General features: G+C 42.8%; 1 protein-coding gene across 1 annotated transcript in view; it reads right to left on the bottom strand.

Annotated features, from left to right (window-relative positions):
• Positions 1–27360, bottom strand: part of adgrv1 (adhesion G protein-coupled receptor V1) — a 537083-nt gene that overhangs the window by 259210 nt on the left and 250513 nt on the right. The window contains exons 67-68 of the mRNA XM_069918000.1: positions 25137–25338; positions 19860–20079 (exon numbers count right to left, since the gene is read on the bottom strand). Coding sequence (XP_069774101.1) covers positions 19860–20079; positions 25137–25338 — 422 coding nt within the window. The remainder of the gene's footprint in view (positions 1–19859; positions 20080–25136; positions 25339–27360) is intronic.

The raw sequence follows: 27360 nt of genomic DNA, 5'->3' as shown, positions 1-27360 counted from the left end.
ACCAAACAGCATGAAAAAAAGTTCCAACCATATCAGCACATCTAAAACAGATCTAATTCATTAAAACCATATTTTTTTTAAAATTTTTCAGGTATCAAATATAATTGATGTAAAAAATTATAATTAATCATTGCATAACGTGCATTTATCTATCTAGTTACACTATCATAACAGATATCTAACCAATCATCTTAAGAAAAAAATAAAACCAATATCTGCTTCCCATTTAATTTTAGATCTATTCCAACCCTTTTTATCCATACCATCCTGTAATATTTGATACATAAATGAAATATAACCCGTCTCTGGTACCTTCAGAAGAAAAGTCTCAAATTTAGTCAATTTAGGTAAAATCATATCTCTACCAAACATACATTTTACCAAAGATCGAATTTGATAATAAATAAACAAATAATTCTTATCAATACCAAAATCTTCCCTCATCTGATTAAAAGATAAAAACACCCTCTTTAAAACAATCTCCCAAATTTTTCACACCTTTAAATCTCCAATGCAATAAACTTTGATTATGCATTTAAAAAGAAATAAGTTGATTATTATACAATGGTGTCAAAGCCAATAATTTACCCCCAGAACCTATCATTTTTTTTCTTTATCCATAACTTCATTAAATGTTTTAGTATAGGCACATTATATTGTTGTAAAAAAATTCATATTCCAACTAAACAAAAATTGATATATTTCAAATTCAGAAATACTTGCCATCTCAATTTTAGCCCAACTAGGAAGCCATACCAAATCCATCAATGAACTAATAAATTTAAGTTGGGCTGCCACATAATAATTTTGAAAATGTGGTAAACATAATCCCCCTAACTCATATTTCCAAGTTAATTTATTCAAAGCTACTCTAGAAAATTTACCCCTCCATAAAAACTCCCTAACCATTTTATTTAAATCTAGAAAAAAAAATTATCAAGTAAATACGGAATAGATTGAAACAAATATTGTATGCGGGGAAAGATATTAACCTTAATTGTATTTATCCTTCCCATTAAATTAAGAAGTAACTCTTTCCATTTAATCAAATCAGTTTTAATTTTTTTTATTAATGGAGCATAATTTAATTTATATAAAGATTGATAATTAACATTCAAAATTATACCCAGATATTTAATTCGATCAGTCCACTTCAAATTAATAATATTCTTATAAACTGAATACCAGAAAGACATCCATATTCTATTAAACATTCCTTCAAATGCAAAAGTGTCTGAGCTGGATTTGTTAAATACACCAATATGTCATCAGCAAATAAATTAATTTTATACTCCTCATCTAAAACTTTCATACCTTGTATCTGCGTATTTTGTCTTATCAACTGTGCTAAAGGTTCAATCACGAACGCAAACAAAGCTGGTGATAAAGGACAACCTTGACGAGTTGATCAAGTTAACTTAAAAGATTCTGAAATCAAACCATTCGTTAATACTCTAGCTACCGGTTTACTATTAGAGCCCTAATCCAACCAATAAAAGAAGGACCAAACTTAAATTTCTCCAAATCTTTAAACAAAAAATTCCATTCAACTCTATCAAATGCTTTTTCTGCATCTAAGGATATCACCATCGGATGATCTAAAGATTGTCAAAATCTATTAATCAAACTAATCACTCGCAAAATATTATCCAAAGTGTATCTATTCTTTATAAAACCTGTTTGATCAATATGAATCAACTTTGGTAAAAATTTAGCCAATCTATTCGCTAATACTTCAGCTATTATTTTATAGTCTACATTTAACAACGAAATTGGTCTGTATGAAGATACCTTCAAAGGATCTCTATATTTTTTTAGGAATTACTGTAATTAAAGCACTAGAACAAGACTCAGGGGAATCATAATGTTCTCCAACTTGATGTAAATCATCCCCAAACACTGTAGATAAATCATCATGAAAAAATTTATAAAATTCAACCAAAAATCCATCATCACCAGGCGATTTACCATTTGGCATTTCCAGCATAGCCATTTTAATTTCCGAATCAGTAAATGGTTCTTCTAACTCTTGTATATCTCCATCCTCTAATATCGGTAAATTCAACTGTGATTAAAAAAAATCAATCGATCCAGTTTCCTGTTTTCCTTCAGATGTATATAACTTTTTATAAAATGAATAAAAATCATCATTAATCTCACGAGGTTTATGTAATAAGAGAATTCTGTCTAACAGCATTAATAGTCCTCGATATCTGTTCTTTCTTTAATTGCCACACCAATACCTTTTGTGCTTTCTCTCCCCATTCGTAATACCGTTGTTTAGTCCTATTAATCATACATTCAAATTGATAAGATTGCAAGGTATTATATTTCAATTTCAGCCTAGATAATTCTATTTTCTGATCTTCTGTAGCATCTTTCTGAAATTCCTTTTCTAACTAATCGATCTGTTTCTCTAATTCAAGACTCTGATTTAATCAATTCTTTTTATTTTAGAAGTATAACTAATTATTTGTCCTCTCAAATAGGCTTTCATAGCATCTCATAATACAAACTTACTTTGAACAGATTTAGAATTTTCTTTCAAAAATAATTTATTGGTTTTTTTCAAAAGATCAATAAATTCCATATTTTTAACAACATTGTAGTAAATCTCCAATGATAAGCTATTTGAATTTTCTCAGAAGTTTCATATGTAAAATAGAACAGAGAATGATCTGAAATCACCCTACTTTTATATTCCGCTTGTTGTATTTTCCCTTGTAAATGTGCCGATACTAAAAAGAAGTCAATCCTTGAAAACGATTCATGTCTCGATGAATAAAAGGAAAAATCTTTCTCTGTCGGATTAAGACGTCTCCAAATATCTACTATATTAAGATCTTTCATCAACGCCATCTTGGATTTTTTTACCTTCCTTCAGAGATTTATCTAATAAAGGTTCCAAAACACAATTAAAATCACCACCAACTAAAATATTATCATTAGCTTGACCTAAACATAAAAATGCATCCAAAATAAATACTTCATCATCTGCATTTGTGGCATAAATATTAAGAAAGTCCAAAATTCACTAAAAATCTTACAATTCAAGAATACATCCTGCCTTTTCCTCCATTTATTGTAATTCAAAAGATAAAATTTTATGTATCAAAATTGCTACATCTTTAGCTCTAGAATTAAATGAAGAATATACATGCCCAATCCAGTCCCTTTTTAATTTCACACTTTCATTCACATTCATGTTTTTCTTGTAAAAAGGCAATATCAATTTTCATTTTCTTAATATACGCCAAGACTCGCTTACATTTAATCAAACTATTTCATTCTTGAACATTAAAAGTAGCAAACTTCAACATATCTACTATTATTACTAAATACCAATAATATCTTTATATAAACTCTCAAATCAACGTATATAAGCCCTCCAATAAAAAAAATCACAAATTAAAAACTAAGAAAAAAGTTAAAAAAAATAAAGAAAAAAAATCCCCCTCTCAAAAAAGCTACCAAAATGTGGTAATCCCCCACCACTGGTAATCACCCACCAGTGGCTGATGACTAGTAAAGGACTTAGTGCAAATCTCTCCCTCCCCAGCCAAACAATCAGTAACATCAAAATATCATAATAACAAGAAAAAAAATAAAATAAAAAAATTCTTCTTTTCATCCAAAAGACTCCAATCTCGAAGATCCCATTTCGGAAGGAGGTAGACTCTTTCCATTAACATTTTTCCCATTTCTGCCATTTTTTCTGTTTCCAGAGCTACCAAATTTTCCTTTAGGAGATAATGGTGGACTACATCTTTGTCCTCATATATCTGGCAATGAGTCAGCAAAAATCTTTGCTTCACAATCAGTTTCAAAAAACCGAAATTGATAGTCTCCATAAAACACCTTCAACACTGCAGGGTAATGAAAAGTAGACTTAAAACCTTTATGCCACAAAACTTCTTTAACTAGATTGAATCGACGTCGACGTTGAATGACATCTTGACTCAGATCAGGATAGAATCAATAACGGGGTTTGTCATTGTCACGCATTTTGTACTGCAAGTCAAAGTATTGCTTCTCTATCCAAATAACTCAAACATCGAATTATTACTAGTCTCGGTGGTTGACCAGCTGAGGGTATTTTTCTTAAAGCTCTATGGGCTCTTTCCAGAGCCAATCCCCCAGGGAAAAATTCTTGCCCTAATATTTGTGGAATCCAGTCTTTAAAAAAACAAAGAGGATCTTGTCCTTCTATACCTTCTGGCAAACCAACAATTTTCACATTATTCCTTCTGCTTTGATTTTCCAAATAATCTATTTTTCTTTCTAGCTCCTTCTCACGATCTCCTAATTCTATGACTGATTTTTCCACCTTCAATACTTTCTGTGTTAGAAGTCACTTGTTGTTTACAGTCCAAAAAAGCAGTCTGAAATTTTTTAAATTCTTCAAAAGATGCATTCACACGTGTCTTAACCATATTTAATTCTGAACTCATACCAGCATTCATTTGAACCATTTCATTCATTTGAAATGTCAACAAATCCATTCCAGGTTTTATAACAGCTTGAATAACTGCATTCATTTGCATACACTGTGATTAGGTAAATCTCAGCTCTCCTCTCTGTGACATGGTGGCAGAACAAGATAACTGCAGCTCCTGCTGCAACTCAACAGAAGACATTTAAAAAGTTTTACTGCAGGTCTGGACTCCCAACAACGGCACCCCGAGTTCATCAGGGGGTCGCCGTTGGTCTCCCTCCGCATCTTGTTGTTTTCTCATCAATTTGTGAAGAAAAACGATTTCTTCAGATTGAAATGCTACCTGATGCAGTTCCAACAATGGAGTCGTCTTCCTGCATGCTCCCTCCATTGAAATCGAAAGGCTTTCCAAATCGGGGTCCATTTCATGGGAACACGCACCTTCTTCCGGAGAACGGGTAATTCCAGCGCCATCCTTCATTTGATGAGTTATAAGTTTTTTTTTCAGCCCCCCCAGACAATCTTTGGGATTTAGGCAATGAAGAAATTGAGCTGGGGCTGTTTCAAGTCATCTAGGCCCGAGATCTTCAACACTTCGAAAATGTATCTTCTTTTGAACTTAAGGTTTAGTCTTTTTACCATTAGTGGCCATAATAAAACAAAGGGTTAAAAAAGAGGTATTTAAAAGTCTGGCCAGAGAGGTCGAGATTGCACGTCTAGACTCTATGCCATCTTGCCACGCCCCCCCCCCCCCAGTTTCATTCATAATAAATATATATACAGAAAATTCCAATAATTTCATTAAAATATTGTGAATTTGATCTCTTTCCTTTGGCTTTACAACAAAAAACTGCTACACTCACAGGTTTTTAAGTATACCCAGCGCTCAGACAATTGCCCTTCACACTGACTGAACTGTTCCCTATAAGTGCACAACTTTGGTAGAGTCAGCCACATGAAAAAACAGGAATAAAAGATAATTTACCTGCAAAGGTGTTTTGCCTCTCAATCCGTCAGAACCTTAACTTTCCTTCATTCTGAATTTTTTATTTTACAGAGGCTCACTCATATTTGGGGAAGGGATTTCCAGATTTTTGCTGAGAAACATTTCCCAAATGGCTCATCTTTAATGCTACACTTGCCCTGAACTTGCCCTGAACTTGCCCAGAGAAAACTGCTATTCTCTATTTATCTTATCAAATATTTTAATTGCCTTTGACACATCAATGAGATTGCAGCTTAATCTTTAATTCTCAAAAGGAATGCAAGCCTGGCCTGTGCTCCCATATCTCATCTCCCTCGATGCAAGATCTCAATCTGTCAGAAACCTATTTTTAGCATTTCTGTACACCTCTTACCAATATCATCATCTGATACCATCATCTCCCACTCTCACAATTGCACTCACTTTGAAAAGCTTCTGCCTCAATTTTTTTTTTCTTCTTTCCCCAGGCAATAGCCCCTTAGTTTACATACAATGTTGTTCCTTTAGTGATATTCAGGATCTTTAGGTTGTAAATTCACAAAATTTATCCAATACATCAGGTCAACCACTCAGAAAAGAGGCAATTCCTAGATCCTGTACCAATGTTTTCCACGTCTGTCTTACCCATGCATCTCCAAAACTAATGCAAAAGCATCTTATCACTTGCCTAGTTTTGGTTTGAACAATCCTTTGTTCTGTCCAGTTGGTAATTCAGCATCCAAATGTCCAGTTTTCAGTGCAATGTATGCATTGATGTGCAAGCTGCATTGGCATCAATGGTAGTAGCTTTGTGTCTCCCACCTGTTCTGGTTCAGTTTTAGTCACTGGAATAGGATCAGCTGGCAGCAGTTGTACTGCAATAATAGACAGAGGGCAGTGAAGAGGACAGGTCCTTCCAGGCAGATGGAAGAGATGCAATTCTGCCAATCCTTGCAACCAGAGAGGAGGGTGCTTTGCTGTAGTGATACAACCACCTGCCTACTGCAGGGGGCGATCTCTGTACCTGGAGGAAGACCACCTGAGGAGCTGACTCCACCTGGCAGGCTGTCAATCAGCCGACCTGAATATAGACCTGAGCCAGCCCCTCCTAAGCCAGTCACATGGGGAGCCACCTGTGGTGATATGTTATTACACCACTAGGTCACCAGAGGCCACCACCTGACAACCTTGTATACATAAGCCGATCAGAGCACATGCTCCTCCATTCTGACCTAGGCTTGCACAGAGGCAAGACCTAACTGTATATATTAGTCTATTAAAACTAGCATTTAACTTGCACTCTGTCTCGTGTGATTGATGTTAGTCACCATCAATTTAATAGACTAATATATAACCAGGATGGAAGCTACTTCTGCCCTTGCCGACACTCCCGACTCCACCGAAACCCGATTTAAGGAACTTGAAACGGAGATGGCTCCCACGCACGTGCAACCGAGTACGGACCAGACAGACAGCTGCAGGACCGAAATCGCGGGGGAGAGAGGGACTCATCCAGCGACTGTGGACTATGAGAGGGACAGAAGTATCCCCGGAGCAGGTAAAGAGCGCCAAGAGCCCCGCCTGTTAGTTAATTCATTGGAACTGGGACTGGCCATGCAACCCCCCACTGGGTTCCTGATTTATAATCAAGGATCTCAACAAGTGCGGGCAGAAGGTGTATGGCAAGTCACCCTCCCGATCACGATCTACCGCCAGGACTGCGTGGACGGGTTGCTACCCCTGAGACATCCCCAGCTAACCCAGATTCCCCAGAAGGGGCATACACTTCCCCAGGACCGAGTGACTGAACGGAAAAGGGATCAGGCTCAGTATGTGCCCCCCCAGCCACTGAATCAGAGGCCAAGGTTCAGCCAAGGGCTGAGGCCAGACAGGCTGGAACTGGACCCCAGAACTCCCAGAGCAAGCACGCACTCAGGCCGGTGGCAGAGGTGTTTTTTAAATTGCGTGAGAGTTGATGGGACATCAGAGGAAGAGATATTAATGCTGCTACTAGCTCAGCTCGTACTCCCTTATACAGGATGCTAAGTCCCATCAAGAGGCTATGAGTACCTTACAGAGACATTATAATGAAGGGCACAGCAAGCTCCACTCCAGATACAGGTTCATGACCAGGTCACAGCAAGGAGGAGAGTCTGTGAGAGATTTCATCCTCTCCCTGAAAGATCTAGCAAGGGCGTGTACTTTTAAAGCATTATCAGCCCAAGAGTATGCAGATGACCTCGTAAGGGACAGGATCGTACCAGATGTCAGATTTAAAGAAATCAGACAAAGGCTGCTGGAAAAAAAGGATAGTCAGGCTGGAAGAGGCAGAGACTATTGCGAAGGCTCCGAAGGACTCTAGGAGAGAACTGGAAGAGTATACACTGCTGGACTCGTTAACCCTTCACAAGGAGAGGAATACGAGTGATCAAGGGCACCACATAGCAGCAGCAGCAACACTGGAGCGCTCCAAATGCCTTTTTTGCGGGCAGTGCAAGCACTCCAGAGCTCACTGTCCAGCAAGAGAAAAGGGCTGTTCAAAATGTGGAAAGAGGACATTATGCAAAAGTCTGCAGGAGCCCCAAGGCTCCCGCCAAAGCACTTTCTCATGCAAATGAGAGGTGGGAAAGCTCTTCTTCTTCCTCCTCAGGTAGACAGAAACAGAGTGCCATGTGCAGTTGGCCATTTTGGACAAAGGATGCCGGACAGAGGACACCACCATCGGGAGATGAATATGATACAGAGTACTACTACAACCAGGATGCCGAATACTACTAGAACGGAGGACATGCCATGCTGGCCTCTCTGCGTTTGAATCAGGCAAGTCCACATAATTTATCAGATGCTACTGTTAGCATTAAAATTAACGGGTTGAAAGTAAATTGCTTAATGGATAGTGGGAGTACTGAAAGTTTCATAGACCAGGGGATGGCAGAACGCCTTGCTCTAAACATGTACCCGAGTGACCACTAGATTTTGTTAGCGTCCAGCAGACACATAGCTTAAGTAAAACATTTCTGCAGGGTCACACTGGAAAGACAGGGCACGGAGTATGAAGAGTTTAAGTTGCTAGTTCTCCCACGCCTCTGTGCTCCCGTCCTACTGGGGCTGGACTTCAAAGCATCATGACAGTACATGGGCCACTTCCCCCACTGCTTCTTAAGAATAGACGACACTGTAGCCTAACGGCCTTGAACATAGAACACCCCCCCCCAACTATTCACGCACCTCAATCCCAACTGCACCCCAGTAGAGCAGGAGGTACAGCCCGAGGGACAGAGATTTCATTAGAGCAGAAGTCCGCAGACTCCTGCAGGAGGGCATGAAAGAGAAGAGCTCGAGCCCCAGGAGAGCACAAGTTGTTGTAGTGAAGTCAGGGGAGAAGCAGCGCATGGTGGTGGATTACAGTCATATGATCAACAAGTTTACGCAGCTGGATGCCTACCCACTACCATGTATTGCGGACATGGTAAACAGCATTGATCAGTATAAAGTGTTCTCCACTATAGACCTCAAGGCACCGTATCATCAGTTGCCCATTAGAGAGAGCGACCGCATATACACAGCGTTCGAGGCAGATGGCAGGCTGTATCAGTTTCTCCGTCTCCCCTTCGGCATCACCAACGGGGTGTCCCTGTTCCAGCAGGAAATGGACTGCATAGTAGATGAGTACCAACTCCAGGCTGTGTTCCCATACCTTGACAATGTTACGATTTGCGGCCACTCGCAAGCTGACCATGACACTAACCTTAAACGTTTTGTTCAGGCAGCAGAGGACCGCAATCTAACGTATAATAGGGATAAATGTGACTTTAGCACTAGGTAACTGGCCATCCTGGGATATGTAGCACAGAACTGGGAAATCAGTCCAGACCCTGTCCGCATGCACCCGCTTCTAGACCTCCCAGTCCCACACACACAGAAAACTTTGAAGAGATATTTGGGACTTTTTGCATATTATGCACAATGGGTCCCCAACTATGCCGACAGGGCTCACCCACTCATAAAAGTCTCAGCATTCCCTCTCTGGCCAGCAGCTATCAAAGCCTTCGCAGATATTAGGGACATGATTGCAAAAGCAACCCTGCAGTCCATGGATGAGACGATCCCATTCCAAGTGAAGACCAATGCCCCAGATGTAGCGCTATCTGCCACACTGAACCAGGAGGGGCGACCGCTAGCCTTTCTCTCGCGGACCTTACGGGGGTCCGAGGTAAGATACTGAGCAGTGGAGAAGGAAGCTCAAGCCATTGTGGAAGTGGTAAGGCACTGGAGACATTATCTGGCATGTAAACACTTCACCTTCGCCACGGACCAACGATCCGTGGTTTTTATGTTCGACAACCAGAAGAGGGGGAAGATTAAAAAAAACAATAAAATCTTGTGCTGGAGGATAGAATTGTCTACATATAATTACGACATTCTATACCGTCCCAGGAGGCTCAATGAGCCCCCAGATGCGCTGTCCAGGGGCACCTGTGCGGCCCTCAACTACATGTCCCAACTGCAGAGATAGCACAATGAGCTGGGCCACCCAGGAGTCACGAGACTGTTCCACTTCATAAGGACCCAAAATCTCCCATTCTCGGTAGAGGAAGTAAGGACAGTAAACAAGGGCTGCCCCATCTGTGGGGAATGCAAACCGCAGTTTTACTAGCCGGGTAAAGCCACAATGATAAAAGCTACTAGACCTTTCGGGCACTTCAGCCTCGACTTTAAAGGCCCACTCCCTTCCTATAACAGGAACATCTATTTCCTTAATGCCATAAATGAAAACTCATGCTTCCCTTTTGCAATCCCATGCCCCAACGTATTGGCAGCCGTCCTGTTGACCTTAAAGGCAAAAGACCTACCTGTGGCAAGATGTGTTACCGGAGGCTTTATATTCTATACACTTGCTGTTGTGTTCCGCCTCTAACCCTCTGTGAAGACAATTCTTTCTTCCACAATGTCACTCAATTCATTGAGTTCCCCAGTAGATTACTGCTTGAAATAATCCAGGGCTATTCAGTAAACTGCAACTCTCACATTGATTGTGGTCACTACAAGTCATCTATGGATATTCACAGTCTGCTCTCTTGTGTTAACATGACTGTATGTTTACTTTCTCGAGGAAAGCCACGACGGGCACGGTGCTGCCTAGATGGTTGATGACACCTGAACCGGTGCTCCTCTGGAAGCACTGCAGGCCCCACAAAACAAACCCACTGGTGGAGCCAGTGGAATTGAGGCACGTGAACCCCCCACTATGCATTCATCGCATTCAGGGGTGGACGGGAAGACTCAGTGGCCACCAGGGACCTCGCACCGGCCAGAATTGTGGCCGACACAGGAGAGTCGCAGACACCCACGGATCAGCACAAAGGACGTCAGACACGAGGACAGCCGACCATCACATCACCCCAAAGGGCCCCGCCAAACAATACACTCCCAACAATCAGTACTCATACAGAAAGCCCTACACCCCCTCAGCATACTCCCACCCTGCAACCGATGAGAAGCCCTACACCCCCTCAGCATACTCCCAACCAATGTCAGGACCCTTTGCCCTCAATACTCTCCGTTCCCCTTGCCCCAGTACCCCAAAATTCCAGGAGAAAAAGGAAAGCCCGTCAGATACTGGATATATGGGGGGGGGGGGGCAGGGGTCCAAAATCCTTTGAGGGTGGTGAATGTGGTGATATGCTATTACACCACTAGGTCACCAGGGGCCACCATCTGATGACCTTGTATATATAAGCTGATCGGAGCTCATGTTCCTCCATTCTGACCTAGGCTTGCACAGAGGCAAGACCTAGCTGTCTATATTAGTCTATTAAAACTAGCGTTTAACCTGCACTCTGTCTTGTGTGATTGATGTTAGTCACCATCACCACTAAGGCATTAACTGGTGTTCAGACTTTTGCTGGAATGAAGCCTGTTTACAGTCTTTCGAGTTTTGTGCTTGCTTGCTGCTACCTCAGTGCACCACAGCCACCCAGTATCACTATCTCACATTCAGTCACGAGGACACAGTGCCAGCCACATTGGTGCAACTTGATGTGAGTGGCTTGCAGTCCCTCCTCTGGCAGACACTGGGGACCAGCCCCCAACGATGCTTGAGATGCTTTCTGTCAGTGTTGTTAGTGGTTACTTTTGAAAAAAGAGTTGGGGTCAAAAAGAGCTCTTTTTTTTAAAAAAAGAGGGCATAACTAGTGAAACCACAATCTTTGCAATGAGAAGAATCTGGGGACAGACAGAAGACTGTAGGTGTTGAAATCAAGCAGACCACCCACAAGAAGAGCAGGTTAAAGCATTAGTGGAAGAGAAAAAAAAAACAATGGTTAATGTTCTGGGCTGGAACCCTCCTTGAAGACAATTCTTTCTTCCACAATGTCACTCAATTCCCCAGGAGATTACTGCTTGAAAGAATCCAGGGCTATTCAGTAAACTGCAACTCTCACATTGATTGTGGTCACTGCAACTCATCTATGGATATTCACAGTCTGCTCTTTTGTGTAAGCAGCTAACCTAATTTGTCCAAACTGCTGTTCTCCACAGAAAATTTTCTGACTTTCTGGTATTCTTTCACGTCCTACCCTTAATTACCACAATCATTTATTTTGCACAGTCCACACACAACCTATTGCAACATTAACATTTTGTTTAAATCTGGGGAAAGTCTGTTCCCCACAAACGGTTAAACAAATGGCATCATTAGTGTGGGAAATTTATTGATGACAAGTGTGTCCTTTAATCAAAGGAACTCTTCCTACCATCCTCATCCACAACTTTCAGAATAGATTTATATAGTATTCCTCAGACAATTGTTTCTCTCGATCTGAATCTGCACTAATGGATTCATCTCCCTTTGCACACTGCTCTTATACGCTTTCATTATCAGACTTAAAAGATGCAAGCTGCCTTTTTTTGTTTCCTGGAGACTCAGGATTTGAAATTATTTGAATTTTTCTTTTTGTTTTGCGGATCTTTTTTTGCAACACACAAATAAAACCAGCAAAAGAAATGTTGCAATGTTTCGATTGGGTTATTAAGACTATACAGTAAGAGTGAAAATAATATCCCATAGGATCTCTGAATTGGCTCAATGATAATACCATTTGAAATATACCTGTACACTGGGTCCTTGTTTAACAGATGCTTTATCAGGAATATGCATGGCAGTGAAATCAGTGCTAATCAGGTTTAGTCTAACTTATAATGATAGAGAAATCCACTACTAATAGCATTGCTGCGAGTCTCTGCTTTCCCTAGTGCTGGTGTGTCAAGAACCTAGTTGAGGAGTCAGCTCTCTACTGCTGTTCCCACAGCAATGCAATTGCTGAAGTGATGACATGATCACATGCCTTTCTGTGGCGTGAACTACTGAGATAATGAGCAGAGGATGCCTGTGCAGGCTGATATTGAGCAGCTGGAGTACACTCTGTGGTGAAGGGTTCACTGTTTCACTGCCAAGGGACTGCCAGCAGCCTGCAAGAGAGTGTGCAAGACCTTCCCTTCCCACTCACATACCATCTTAAGTAGTCCCTATGCTCCATGATTAGTAAGGGATTGCTTAAGATGGTGTGTGGGTGGAAAGAAAAAGTTTGAAAACCACTGTTTTAATCATAGCTAATTGACTCATTATGAGCACTGTTTCGTAACTCCAAAGGAAATGGGCCAATGACAATTTTTCTCAAGGAAAATATTTTAGTAATAATTGGGCCTAGAGCAGCGGTTCTCAATCTTCCCTTCCCACTCACATTCCACCTTCAGCAATCCCTTACTAATCATAGAGCACCTATGACATAGGGAATACTCAAGGTGGTATATGAGTGGAAAGAAAATGTTTGAGAAGCATCGTGCAAGAGTGACATGCAGCCTGAACAGGTCTTTCACAAAGTGTAGCGATAATGTACTCAGGCAGGTTAGGACTCCAAAACCAAAGTGCCAAATCAACACTTTCTGGGCAACAGGTACCAAGTAAAAAAAATACACCCGTTGGTCCATCATTCTCATGCCAACCATCGACTGCCTAATTTACGAACCCCATTGGTCCATCGCCTCCTATGTCCTCATGATTCAAGTGCTCATCTAGATGCTTTTTAAGCATCTCAAAAAAACCTGGCTCCACCACTTTCTTCGGCAATGCATTCCAGATTGCAACCTTGATTTCTTCAGATTCCTTTTTAAACTCTTACTGTTCATCTCACACCAATGCCTTCTGGTCTTACCTATCACTGTTACAGGGAAAAGTATCTTATGATCTACCCTCCTCACTTTGAACACAACAGCTAATACTAAGTAGGGTACTAATAGAGTTGAAGAGAATGACCTTCGTGACAAATACAACAGTGACTTTAGCTTTCAAAGTACTTTGTTCATATTTACACCATGACCATAATGTAACAGCTAGCTATTTTCCTTTTAAATGACTATTGGAAAATAATTTTATTAGCATTAAGGTGCAAGAGCTTTAACACGGATAAAGATATGTTTTTGGGAGATAAATTGAGGCAGGGGTTTTAGGTCACATACAAGCACTTTAAAACAAATCTTATTTGAAATACTGGAGCTCTGCTCGTGCTAGAAATGCCGGGGCCTCAGAGTCTTTGCAAGAGCTTTGGAGTGTGCCCAGATGGATTGATGTTTACAAAAAGGCAATAGATGTAAGAACTTGTCGGAGCCGCAGATTGTCTGGAGTGGAACTTGTTGTTTTAAGAGGGTCATGTGGTTTTGCAAGGAGAGAGAGTCAAACAGGTTTTTGCTCTGAGAGAGAGAGACACACACAGAGACATCAATTCTGCAGTTTTACAGTCAGCAGCAGCAACTGGAACTGGAACAGGACAAGCTGGAAAACTTATGGAAAACCTCATTTGGAAGACAGGTTGTGAGTGTTTAGTTCAGCCTGGTCAAAGCCCTTGCAGTTCACACAAGAGGAGAGGACTGGCTGTCTAATGTTTCACTTGAAATAAGAGAAACAAGAAGGAACCCTGTGGTGACCTGAAAGAAAGAAGTTATCATCTGGAAAACCCTGAGGGGGGCAAGTTTCTTCGGCAAGACACTGAAGTGGGTGATTAAAAAAGGAATCAGTTGTGGGTGTCCAACGTACAACAAATCTCCCTCTGAAAACTGACAAGAACCTTCCTGAATGGTAACCATTTACCTTTCAAGCACCAAAGCCTGGTGAACTTGATAAATGTTAAATTCTGTGCACAGTTGCTTATGCAAGGCTGAGCATCAGTAATGTACTTTGAGAATAATGTAAGAATCAACAGACATAAGCTAAATTCCACCATGGGGCCCAGAGATGCAGTTATCTGACAAAAAGACATCTGGTAACAAGAACGTTTAATCTTCCTGCTTGTTAGCCGGTTGGTGTTTGAGATTGATGGGATTATTGGTCGCTGTATTCAAAGTGATAAGCTAGAATGGGTAATATAAGCCGTAGTCCCACTGCTGAAGTTTCAGACTCTCTGAGGGGCAGATACGTCTCTCAGAAAGAAGAAGAACTTCTAGAGTCCAACCAACGTCCCGGTCAGGGGAGGTGGAGAAGCTGCTACTGGCGCCCTGACGACCTACTACAAGTGTGCAGTCGTTGCCTCGCTTCAGCAGTTGGGACCAGTCCCAGTGTTGATAAGTATAATTGGGAAGGGCTTGCATATTGTAGTTTGAAATCAGCTTTAGATTTAGTAATAAAGATTTATATAAACTGAAGTGCTCTCAGCGTGTGTCTCTGTTTTCTTTCCCGAGCTCAAACAGTGTGACCAATCTAAAATGAACAAAGTGAGAGGTACAAGTTTACCCATGACACCTGAGTGGTAACCATTTATCTTTCAAGCACCAAAGCCTGGTGAACTTTATAAATGTTAAATTCTGTGCACAGTATAAGAATTGCCTGCAACCAGTCAACTTGGAGGAGTGAGCAGTGAGATTGGACTGTACACACACGTGCGCTTAGAATTAGAAGGGGGTTAAGTTAGGTTAGTTAAGTTGAAGTGTGATTCTATGTTCATGTGTAAAGATAATTAAAAGCAACTTTTGTTTCAGTAACCATTTGTCTTGGTGAATATCTATTGCTGCTGGGTTTTGGGGTCCTCTGGGCTTGTAACAAACAATATTTTGTTTGTTGCATACTTCTGTGAGCTGAGAATACAGTTTGCATTTACAGGCTTGACTGGCATTTTATATACACAGGACAATACTCAACCTTTGTATTAACAATAATAATGCTCATCATTTTGTTTTTAATGAAATATTCTGAGCAGAACTAAACCTAATTTTTCAAAATAATAATTATTTTTAAAAATTATATTCTACTGTTATATTTTATACTTTACTATTCTGTGTTTTTGTTGCAAGAGTCTGGTTCAAATAGATGATCCACACATAATGCGAAGCAGGAAACAAAGCAAGAAAGTTGAAGCATTGTTAGAGTCCTGTCCTGGCCACCTTTCAAAATGCACCCACAACCATGAACAGGTAAAAAAGACTGTACATCTATGTTCTTTGTGAATTAGGATTTTCTTAATTAGGATTCATTCTGAAATAAGCATAAAAAATTCCAAATAAAAATAATAACTATTCAAAGTCCAATAATATAGCAAGAGGATCCAGTGATTAAGTTACTTAAATCTTTGAATGCCTTTAAGAATATTTTTTCCAGAAATGTCTCGATCTTTGTTTCCCAGATCTTGTTTTCTTTTGCTTCTTTCCTATCACCCCTATATTTTTTACTTGACACTTCAGTGTCCTTTCTTTCAAGGGAGAAAAAAAAATCCAGCATGGATACTTTTTTTTAAGCGTGGTGTACAGATGTGAAAATAAATGACAGGCGTGGAGATTTTGGAGTCTGACCCCCTTTCCTTCAAGCCCATAGTGATATTCCAGTTCTAAATGTACTTCCATTGAAAATGGAAACTGATTTCTCAAACGGCAGGAACCATTCTCCCAGTTGAGCTCTTCTCGAGAGAAAACCTGACTATTTCTATGAGTTTTTTTCAACATGAAAAAAATGGTGGCACTGCCAATATTGCCACTGGTGTGGACCCAGGGAGCACAGGGAGCAGAGACACAGTGCTGTGCCGCAGTGTCCTAGTGCCCAGCCTGATGACTGATGATTCTGCACGGGCTTTAAATGGCCCGTGAAAGGAGCCGACGGTGTTTTATTTAAAAACCAGTGCCGTATGGTTTGAGCCTAAGATAGCTGCGCTTGTGTTGTGGCAGTGGCCCAGAGGGGATTCATACACAGGGAGAGCAGCAGACTGGTGCTGGGCACTGCACTAAAATGTTAAAGACGTTGATTTTGAACTCATTCCCTACTGGAATGGGTCATCTAGATCCTTGGGCACAGTCCAAGAACAAGAGGGGTGGCCTTTTAGTATTAAGAAGAGAAGTTTCTTCATTCAGTGTATGGTAAATTTTGAAATTCTCAACCACGGAGGGCCGGGGAAATTCGCGCATTACATTTATTCCGAACTGAGATCTGTACGTTTCTGGGCATTAAGGGGGAAGTAAAGGGACATGGGGATGATGCTGGAATAGGATGATGAGGCAGAAGATCTGACATGACGTTGATGAATGTTGGAAGAGGCTCAAAGAACCATTTTGCTTTCTCTTGCTTCCATTTCTTTTGTTATGCAAGCAGTGAGCTTTTAATGCTAATATCAGTGCTGCTGCTGACAGCCAAATGAATCAGGAAGCTCAAGATCAAAGGCATCATTCTCAGGATCCTGCAGCTTCAGAATATGTATTTGCACGTTTGAAGTTGTAACCTCTTTTACCAAAGGAAAACCTGCAAAAGTTGCGAGTCCACTTCTCATCGGCAATGCCACAGAACGGTTTGCCAGACAGAACTTCTGTATTGTGACAGAGTATTTGGATATGTCTTTGGGAGATAAACTGGGAAAGGTTTGTTAGAGTGGGTCACATACAAACACTTTAAAACAGATCTTATTTGAAATACTGGAGCTCTGCTTATGTTAGACATATCAGGGCCTCACAGCTTTTGCAAGAGCTTTGGAGAATGCTCGAGAGACTTCACTAATGGATTGTGGTTTACAAAAGGCAACAGATGAAAGATCTTGTCAGAGCCACCTTCTATCTGGAGTAGAGCTTGCTGTTCTAAGAGGGTAATGTGGTTTTGCAAGCAGAGAGAGTCAAATGGGTTTTCTCTCTAAGAGAGAGAGATGCGCGCGCGCACACACACACACACACCACACACACACACACACACACACACACACACACAGACAGATCATTCTACAGTGTTACAGCCAGCAGAGGTAGCTGGGACTGGAACAGGACAAGCTGGCAAGCTTGTGGAAACCCATTTGTAAGATAGCCTGGTCAAAACCCTTGTGGTTTATGCAAGAGGACAGGACTGGCTGTCTAATGTTTCACTTCGAATAAGTAAACAGAAAGGAACTCTGTGGTGACCCGAAAAAAAGAGATTATCACCTGGAGAACCCTGAAGGGGCAAGTTTCGTTGTCAAGACACTGAAGTGGCTGTTGGAAGTATGTCAGTGGTGGACGTCCTAGAACAACAAATCTCTCTCTGAAAACTGACGAGTACCTTCCTCAGCAGTAACCAGTCATCTTTCAAGCACCAAACCCTGGTGAACTTTATAAATGTTAAATTCTGTGCACACTATAAGAACTGCCTGCAACCAGTGAATTTGGAGGAATGAGAAGTGAGTTTGGGCTGTGAACCAAAGAACCTTTCTGAACTTGCATGCACATATTACATACACATGCACTTGGAATCAGAAGGGGGTGAAGTTAGGCGAGTTAAGTCAATAGTAATAAGTTAAAGTGTGATTCCGTTTTCATGTTTAAAGATAATTAAAAGCAACTTTTGTTTAAGTAACCATTTGTCTTGGTGAATATCCATTGCTGCTGGATTTTGGGGTCCTCTGGCCTCGTAACAGTATAAAGCAGCCATTTTACAATTACAAAGCTTGAGAACTGAGTGAGTCGAATACGTTATAAAAGCTAGCAGTTATAAAGATAAATGGTATGTTGACCCATAAAATGTGAGTACAGGAGCAAGATTTTGAGACACCCTTAGTGAAACCAATCTTGAGTGCAATGTGTGTCATTTGAGGCTCTTTCCTCAAGTAAAGATATACTTGTCATTGAAGGAGTGCAAAAAAAAAAGAATCAGCAGATTGTTTTGCGATAGTAGAGATGAAGCTCAATCAACGTGGTTTGTATTCACTTGTGGCAGGATGTTACTCAAACTCATGATATGGAGGGTAAATGCAGGGGTCATGTTTTCACCTATTGGCATGCCCAGAAGGGGATGTCTTTATCTCAGATTACAGCACACGAAATGTGATCAGAAATTCAGGTTGCATTTGTGTTATTTGCTGAATCAACACTTTCTACAAATTAAAAACAATTTTGAGGTTCACGTTTAATTGCTCTGGGTGTGAATTATTTTTTTTCTTGAGATGTGGCTAACAGCAATAATATTTTATTTAATAGCCATCCTTTGATGTCTCAAGCGCATTCAATTCAAAAAGATAGCCTGGAGTCTCATGGAAACCATTTAAGGTGGAGCATACAATCTAATTGCACAAACATGTTTGAATCCAATTTTTAAAAAAGTTTTCTGCAGCTGTTTAGTAACTTTGAGTTTGCTCACTTTAAATCAAATCTCTGACTGTGAGTCGAACAATCTGCACTGGAGATTGTGTGAAGGAGATTCACCAGGATGCTATCCAGTTTCTCCTAACAATCGAGTTTCAGCATTCCAATTATAAACTAGTTTTTTTTTCCTTGGTGTGGAAGATAAAGGAGAGCAGTGAGGGAATTATGAATTATGAGGGGAATAAAAGAGAGGACTCAAAAACTAGAAGGCAGAGGTTTATGTTTAATGATAGGATATTTAAATTTAATTCTTTTATATCTTGACATACAGCCCTTTCAGACCACAAACCCATGCCTCCCAATTACACCCGATTGACCTACAACCCCAGTACGTTTTTTTTTCCAGAAAGGGTGGGAGGAAACGGGAGGTCCTGGGGAAGTCACAGGAAGAACATCTAAAATCTTTACAGACTGCGTGGGATTCGAACCCCATTCCCAGTTGGCCGGCACTGTAACAAAGCTGTTCTAACTGCTATGCTAACCTTGTCGCCAAGGATATTTAGAGGGGATCCATGAGCTTTTCAGCACATTTGGTGAGAAGCTGGGCTCCACTACCCATGCGAGTAGTGGAAACAGGTACTCCTGCTACGTTTAAAAAATATCTAGATGAGCATTTGCATCACCAAGACAAAGAGTACGGACCAAATGCTATTAAACAGAATTGGGAGATATTGGAATTTGACTGTCAGTGTTGTACAACTATAAGAATTTTTCCAAATCAAAAAGGAATCTTTTCCCAGTGTGCTGGCCAGTATTCACCTGGAACCAAACAAAATTACTTGCAATTTATGATGAATATACATTTATACAAAAACCCACTGAGCCTACTTGTACATCTCCTGCATGTCCTCCAATCCTTTCCAGCATCAGTGTGACTGTCAGGGGTGTACTGGGATTAGCGATGTTCAGTTGGGTCACATTTCGGAAACGAATGAGTCCGCTGATGGAGTCACTTTTGCGGATGGTTACTCTGGTGGTGAGATGGGCTCCAAGCACTGCCCCTCTTTTTGCTGCTATCAATTGTATTTCAAACTGCTCATCAGATTCACTGCAGAGAAACAAACCAGAAATGTCAGCCTACATCCACTGTAAGTTTCAGTAAATTTAACTTTGTTTGAAATGTACAATAGTGCATGGATTACCAGCATAGACAAAAACTGTGGTCTTTACTTCAAATTGATTTACAAGTTGATTTACAAAGTGAAGGAACAAGAATGAATAGCACAGAGAATTTATCTTTCCATGAAGAATTCCTTATTATTCCACCCTACCACCGTTGTATTAAGTGTTCAGAAATATTCCTGTGTGGCGGCGCACTCTCTCATGGTGAACCGGCCCCGCGTGTAACATCACGTGATGGGGCAGCCATGGGAAGATGGCGCCGTTAGGGGTTCTTCCAGACATAAACCTCCCTCTCAGCGTGCATCTTGGGCAGCAATTATGATGTCACTGCACATGTGGTGACTGAGCCACCTATGCACTGAAAGGGGCGCGCACTAAATTCAAATAAACAGTCGTTAATGACCCTCAACGCGATGGCTGTGCTTTCTTCAGCTGCGCAGAGTGCTACAGTGGTGACCCCAATGAGCCCAGACGCCTTTCTGGACTCAAAGACATGGATTTGGCTGATGCTCATGGTGTGGCAATCAAGCTCCCCCTCTTCTGGACCCTTCGCCCACGGACGTGGTTTGGGCAGGCAAAAGGGCAATTCCACCTTAGAAACATCTCAGCAGACACCACAATGTTCTACCACGTCGTGAGCGTGCTGGATCAAGACACAGCAGCCAGGCTGGTTGACCTCATCCATCATCCTCCTGCTGAAGGTAAATATACCGCCCTCAAGAACTTGCTCCTGGCGACTTTTGGCCTCACCCCCCAGCAACGGGCTTCCAGGCTCTTGCACCTGGACAGGCTTGGGGACCGCAACACATCAGCGTTAATGGATGAAATGCTGGCCCTGGCAGAGGATCATAAGCCTTATTTCCTCTTCCGCCAGATTTTCCTCGAACAAATGCCAGAGGATATCCAGCTGCTCCTAGCAGACAAGGATTTCACGGACCCACGTAAGGTCACAGCCCGTGCGGATGCCCTCTGGTGCACGAAGAGGGAGAACGAGGCAGCCCTCAACCAGGTGGTACAACCAGGAGCCAACTGACCGCAAACTGCCCCCAAGCACAAGCCAGAAAACAGTCATTAAACCTAGTGCTTTTATCACCTGTGCGGGGGAGCGCAAGCCTGTATGTCCTGCCAATCCTGCAGCTTCCACCGAAACGACCAGGCCAGACGCCATTGATGGCTGCAATGGATGGCCACGTGAACAGCCTCCTTTATGTCACTGATAAATCCACCAGCCGACATTTCCAGGTGGACACGGGCCGAACTGAGCATCCTACCCCTGCGCTGGAGACCAGCAACCGGTCTCCTGGTCCAACCCTGCGGGCAGCCAATGGTTCTACCATCAAGACCTACGACACCTGCAGGGCGCAGATCCAAATCAGCAAATAAAAATTCCACTGGAGGTTTGTGTTGGCCTCAGTGGGCACCGCGCTGTTGGGGGCTGACTTCCTGAGGGCTCACACCTTGCTAGTCTACTTGAGGCTGGTCAAAGCTCACACTTTCCACTCCGTGCTTTTGGACACCACAGACTCCGTCAGACCCAAGATCGCCACTGTGGCTGCTGCCAGGAGTGAGTACGCTGATATACTCCACAAATTCCCCGCCATCTTGGAGCCATGCTTCAATGCCTCTTTCCCCCAACACAGAGTTTTCCACCATATGGCCACGCAAGGCTCCCCGTTGCACGCTAAGACCAGACGGCTGCTGCCCGAAAAGCTGCAGCAGGTGAAGGAGGAATTTTCAAGGCTCCAAAAGTTGAGGATTGTCCGGCATTCAGATAATGCCTGGGCATCACTGCTCTACACGGTTCCAAAGTTGTCTGGGGGGTTGGAGACTACCGACGGCTGAATGATGCCACAACCCCCGACAGGTACCCAGTGCCCCACATACAAGATTTTTCGGCCAACCTCCATGGCGCACAGCTCTTTTGCAAGGTCGACCTAGTGCAGGGATATCACCAGATCCCAGTGCACCCTGATGCCCGGCTGGTGGAGTTCGGCCTCATGGTCAACGCAGCCACATGCCAGTTCGGCAAGCAGACGCTGCAGTTCCTGGGCACAACATCTCGGTGGCTGGGGCCGCTCCAGCACCAGAGAAGGTGGCAGCCATCCAACATTTCCCCAGACCTTCCACCCTCAAAGGCCTGCAAGAGTTTGTGGGGATGGTGAATTTTTACCATCGGTTCATCCCCAGTGCTGCCCGTACCATGCACCCATTGTTCACACTTATCGCCGCGAAGGAAAAGACCTTATCTTGGTCAGAAGAGGCACACAAGGCTTTTACGGCAACAAAAGAAGCTCTCGCCAGTGCGACGTTGCTGGTGCACCCAAGCCTGGAGGTACACACGGCGCTCTTGGTGGACCCCTCAGCTACGGCGGTTGGGGGAGTTCTGGAGCAATGGCTTGATGGACAATGGCACCCGCTGGCATTTTTCAGTAAACAACTGTGCCTGCCGGAGCTCAAGTACAGCGCGTTCAATCAGGAGCTCCTGGCGCTGTACTTGGCCATCCACCATTTCTGCTGTTTCCTGGAGGGCAGATCCTTCATGTTCTTCACATACCACAAGTCCCTCACCCAGGCAGTCGCCATGGCTAAGGACCCATGGTCACCCAGACAACAGCGCCACCTCTCTTACGTGTCAGAATTCACTACCGACATCCGGCACAGGGCAGGTAAGGACAACGTGGTAGCGGACTCACTTTTGCGCCCATCCATCAACACGCTAACCCCCGGCCTTGACTATACACAGCTAGCCCAGGCCCAACAGCACAACGCAGAGACACAAGCCCTCCGGATTTCCATCTCAGGCCTTTACCTCAAAGACATCCAGTTGCCCATCATTCCAGACGCGCTGATCTGCGATGTCTCCACAGGTCTACCACGCCTGGTAGTACCGCTGCAGTGGAGGGCGAGAGTCTTTAGCCTAATCCACGACCTCGCTCATCCCTCAGTGAAGACGATTGTGTGGATGGTTGCGGAGCGATTCGTGTGGCACAGGCTCAAGGAGGTGGCAGAGTTAGCTAGGAACGGCACCAGGTGCCAGGCCTCCAAAATCCACAGACACATGCTGGCCTCAATCCAACCCTTTTGCACGGATGTTCCAGTACATCCACGTTGATGTCGTTAGCCCCTTGCTGGTGTCCAGGGAGGCGCGCCATCTCTTTACGGTAGAGGACTGAGCCACGAGATGGCCCGAGGACATCCCGATCAGAGAAGCTAGGATCCTGGTCAGTCAGTGGATCGCCCATTTCGGCATGCCGGCGCACATCACTAGTAACAGGGGCGCCAAGTTTACCTCTGAGCTATGGGACCAGCTGGCGAGGCTCTTGGGGGTTAAACTCCACCACACCATGGCCTACCACCCACAATCACCGGCTCCTAAAGTCCTGCCTCTTGGCCCAACTCACCAGCCCAGACTGGGCGGACGAACTCCCTTGGGTCCTCCTTGGGATGAGGATGGCACCCAAGGAGGACCTGCAAACCTCATAGGCGGAACAGGTATACGGCGCGCCACTTTCCCTGCCCAACGGGTTCTTCAGCTCAGAAGCCGACACAGCACCCGAGGACACGAACCTGCTGGTGGATCTCCGCAGGAAACTGGCCTCCCTGGCCCCTCCACCCCCATCACGTCACCCGGCCATCCCACCACCCCAAGGAACTGGACTTGGCATAGTTTGTGTTCATCTGGAGAGGTCCACAGAGGGCACCATTATAGTGCCAGTACAAAGGTCCGTATAAAGTCCTCGGTGATTCGGCAGAACTTTCACTCTGGATGTGGGAGAGGAGCTTTTTACAGTGAACCACTTGAAGGCAGCCCATTTGGACTTGTCGCAACTGGTACAGATAGCCACCTGCCCAAGCGGCGGGACACGGACCCGGTTCTAGGGGGGGTGGGGTTGTGTGGCAGAGCACTCTCTCATGGCGAACTGGCCCTGCCTGTAAAGCCATGTGGTGGGGCAGCCATGAGAAGATGGCGCCATCAGGGGTTCTTCCTGACTCAAACCTCCCTCTCAGCGCGAGCCTCGAGCAGCGATTATGACATCACTACGCAAGTGGTGACTGAGCCAATGCTGCCCTTAAAGGGGAACATTCTAAATTCAAATAAACAGTCGTTAACAATCCTCAACGTGGTGGCTGTGCTTTCTTCAGCTGCACAGAGCGCCACACCTCCTCAATTTTTTGCTGCTATATGTTAATAATCTACAATTTATATATTGCTGTTCTTTTCTTTCTGACTTACCCCAAGTCCCCCTACATTCCCCTCCAATGCTCTCTCCTTCTACCAATCTCTCCACCTTTCCTCCCTTCTATCCAACACCCTATCACTTCATAGCCCCTCTCCAGCCTTTTCCTCCCCTCCTTCATACTGTTGATCTCACTCCTTCCGGCTTTAGTCTTGATCACTGACTGATATACATGTCATCTGACCCATTGAGTGATCCCAGTGTCTCACTGTTTGCTCCAGTATGACCAATGAGTTTATGCTGTTGACAGTTTGACTGCAACCCGTGACTTAAATTCAGAAATTGATAAGCTGTGAATTGTTTTGACAGTCAGGTGAAAACTGCAGTTTGCTAGAGTTTATTAAACAACATAGAAAGCAAACTTAGAGGTTACATTTGGACTAGAATTAGTTGTGGTAATTTTCCATTTGGGGAGTATTTTGCAGACAAGGATCTCTGCACAGTTCTGTATATAATCCTGAGCTTTGTTTTAAAAACAGCTCAATTACATGACATACTTTAGGGGAAAAAAACATAGGAAGTAAGCATCATGTGAGCTAGTGAATACTGATTAAATAGAATTCAGCCTTTTTTCATAAGCTTTCCTCACACATTATAGTGTTTTATTCATATTTTTGTGTTCAGAATATTTGTCTCAATACTCTACCAAAGCTGAACTTAATTTAGGAATCTAAGAGTTGAATTCTAGAGTTGTTAAGATTTTTAAAACTGACAGTTTGATACTGGAGTGCATGTTTTTCCTTACCTTTCTGTGTCATCAATAATGGTCACATTTATAAAGCTCTGATTTTGCCCATGGTGGAACACAATGATCCCATTTGGAAGAATGTAGTCGGATCCATTGGGCGACGCCGTGATGGGATGAGAAACAAAGTCTACTGTGACAAATCCATATGTCCCCATTTTTCTTAGCAAAGGAATTTCAAGAATCCCAATGTCTTCATCCACTGTTAAATAGTGAAATGATGACAGTTAACCCTTACTCCTGAAAAACAGAAGCTCTATGCATGTTACAATTATTAATTCTAATGACAGCCTAAATGGTTTGTGTTTTGCTCAGACAGCAAGATATAATTAACATTGAAATTCACTGGATTGGGTATTTGAAGATCAAACTGCAGACCTGGCATGAAAATATAGTCTGTGCAACAGTGATTCTTTCCCTCCAATTGGCTATAAAACTTGGGTTACATTCAACTGGCTTTCCAATTCATTGGAAAATTGCTACCGAAGCTATTTCCACAAACTCTTTCAAAATCACAAAAGAATAAGCAAGCCAACATCAGCATCCTCTCCCTAACTAATAACCACTGTATCGGGGATCGAGTTACTCTCCATCTTTGTCTGGCACCTATCAATTTGTCCACATGATACTGGCCATCTCCCCCATGCACTCATAAAGAAACGCTCCAGCCCAAAATGTTGGCCATTCTTTCTCTCCCATCGATCCTGCTTGACCACTCAGTACTTCCAGCAGAATATTTGTTGTTCCATATTCCAGCATGTCTCTAGTTACTTTCAGCTGGCTATGACCCTACACACTCAACACCAATCTCCAAAAGCATCCTGTCCTGTGAGGAGATTACCGGGTGATGGAGGAAAAGATTCAAGAGTGTGCTCAATGCTTCCAGGAAGAAGAGCATCATCTCCTGGAAATGTTGCCCAATTCTTCAGGGAGTAGAGAAGGAGCATTTGAGATGATATTGATGCTGGAAGGCACAGCACCCAACCAACTATCCACCCACTTGCCCAGTCTCCTCTTTCCTATCCCATCTGTGGAAGAGTCTGTTGTAATCACAGCAACTTTCAGACCCACAAAACCAAAAGTTCTCAATCTAATGAATATGCTGAAGAAAAATAATTCATTTCAAAGTGTGACAGAGTATATTGATATGCTTTTTGGAGATAAATTGGGGAAAGGTTTGTTAGTGTAGGTCACATACAAACACTTTAAAACAGATCTTATTTAAAATACTGGAGCTCTGCTAATGCGAGACATACTGGTCCCAAAATCTTTGCAAGAGCTTTGGAGAATGCCAAGAGACTTCACTAATGGATTGTTGTTTACAAAAAGGGAACAGATGAAAGAACTTGTCAGAGCCGCCTTCTGTCTGGAAGGGTGCTGTTCTAAGAGGGTCATGTGGTTTTGGCAAGCAGAGAGAGAAAAACAGGCTTTTTTCTGAGAGAGAGAGAGAGAGAGAGAGAGAGAGAGACAGACAGAGAGAGAGAGACAGAGAGAGAGAGACAGACAGAGAGAGAGAGAGAGACAGAGACAGAGAGAGAGAGAGAGAGACAGACAGAGAGGAACAGGGCAAGCTAGAAAGCTTGTGGAAACCCCCAATTGGAAGACGGGTTGTGAGTGCTTAATTCAGCCTGGTCAAAGCCCTTGTGGTTCATGCAAGAGGAGAGACTGGCTGTCTAATGTTTCACTTGGAATAAGAGAAACAAAAAGGCACTCTATGGTGACCTGAAAGAAAGAGGTTATCATCTGGAGAACCCTGAGGGGGCAAGTTTTGTCAGCAAGACACTGAAGTAGCTGATTAAAAAGGAATCAATTGTGGATGTCCAGCGTACAACAAATCTCCCTCTGAAAATTGACAAGATTCCTGAGCTGCAACCATTTATCAGCGGTAACCATTTAATCAGCGGTAACCATTTATCTTTCAAGCACCAAAGCCTAATGAACTGTATAAATGTTAAATTCTGTACACACTATAAGAATTGTCTGCCACCAGTGAATTTGAAGGAATGAGAAGTGAGATTGGACTGTGAACCCAAAGAACTTTTCTGAACTTACACACACATACACATGCGCTTAGAATTAGAAGGGGGTTAAGTTAGGTTAGTTAAGTCAATAGTGATAAGTTAAAATGTAATTTTGTTTTCATGTTTAAAGATAATTAAAAACAACTTTTCTTTAAGTATCCATTGGTCTTGGTGAATATCTGTTGCTGCTGGGTTTTGGGGTC

This window comes from Narcine bancroftii, chromosome 1, assembly GCF_036971445.1.
Source record: "Narcine bancroftii isolate sNarBan1 chromosome 1, sNarBan1.hap1, whole genome shotgun sequence".
Classification (NCBI taxonomy): Eukaryota; Metazoa; Chordata; class Chondrichthyes; order Torpediniformes; family Narcinidae; genus Narcine; species Narcine bancroftii.
Note: the sequence above shows the minus strand (reverse complement) of the source record. Positions and strands in the feature narration are given on the sequence as shown.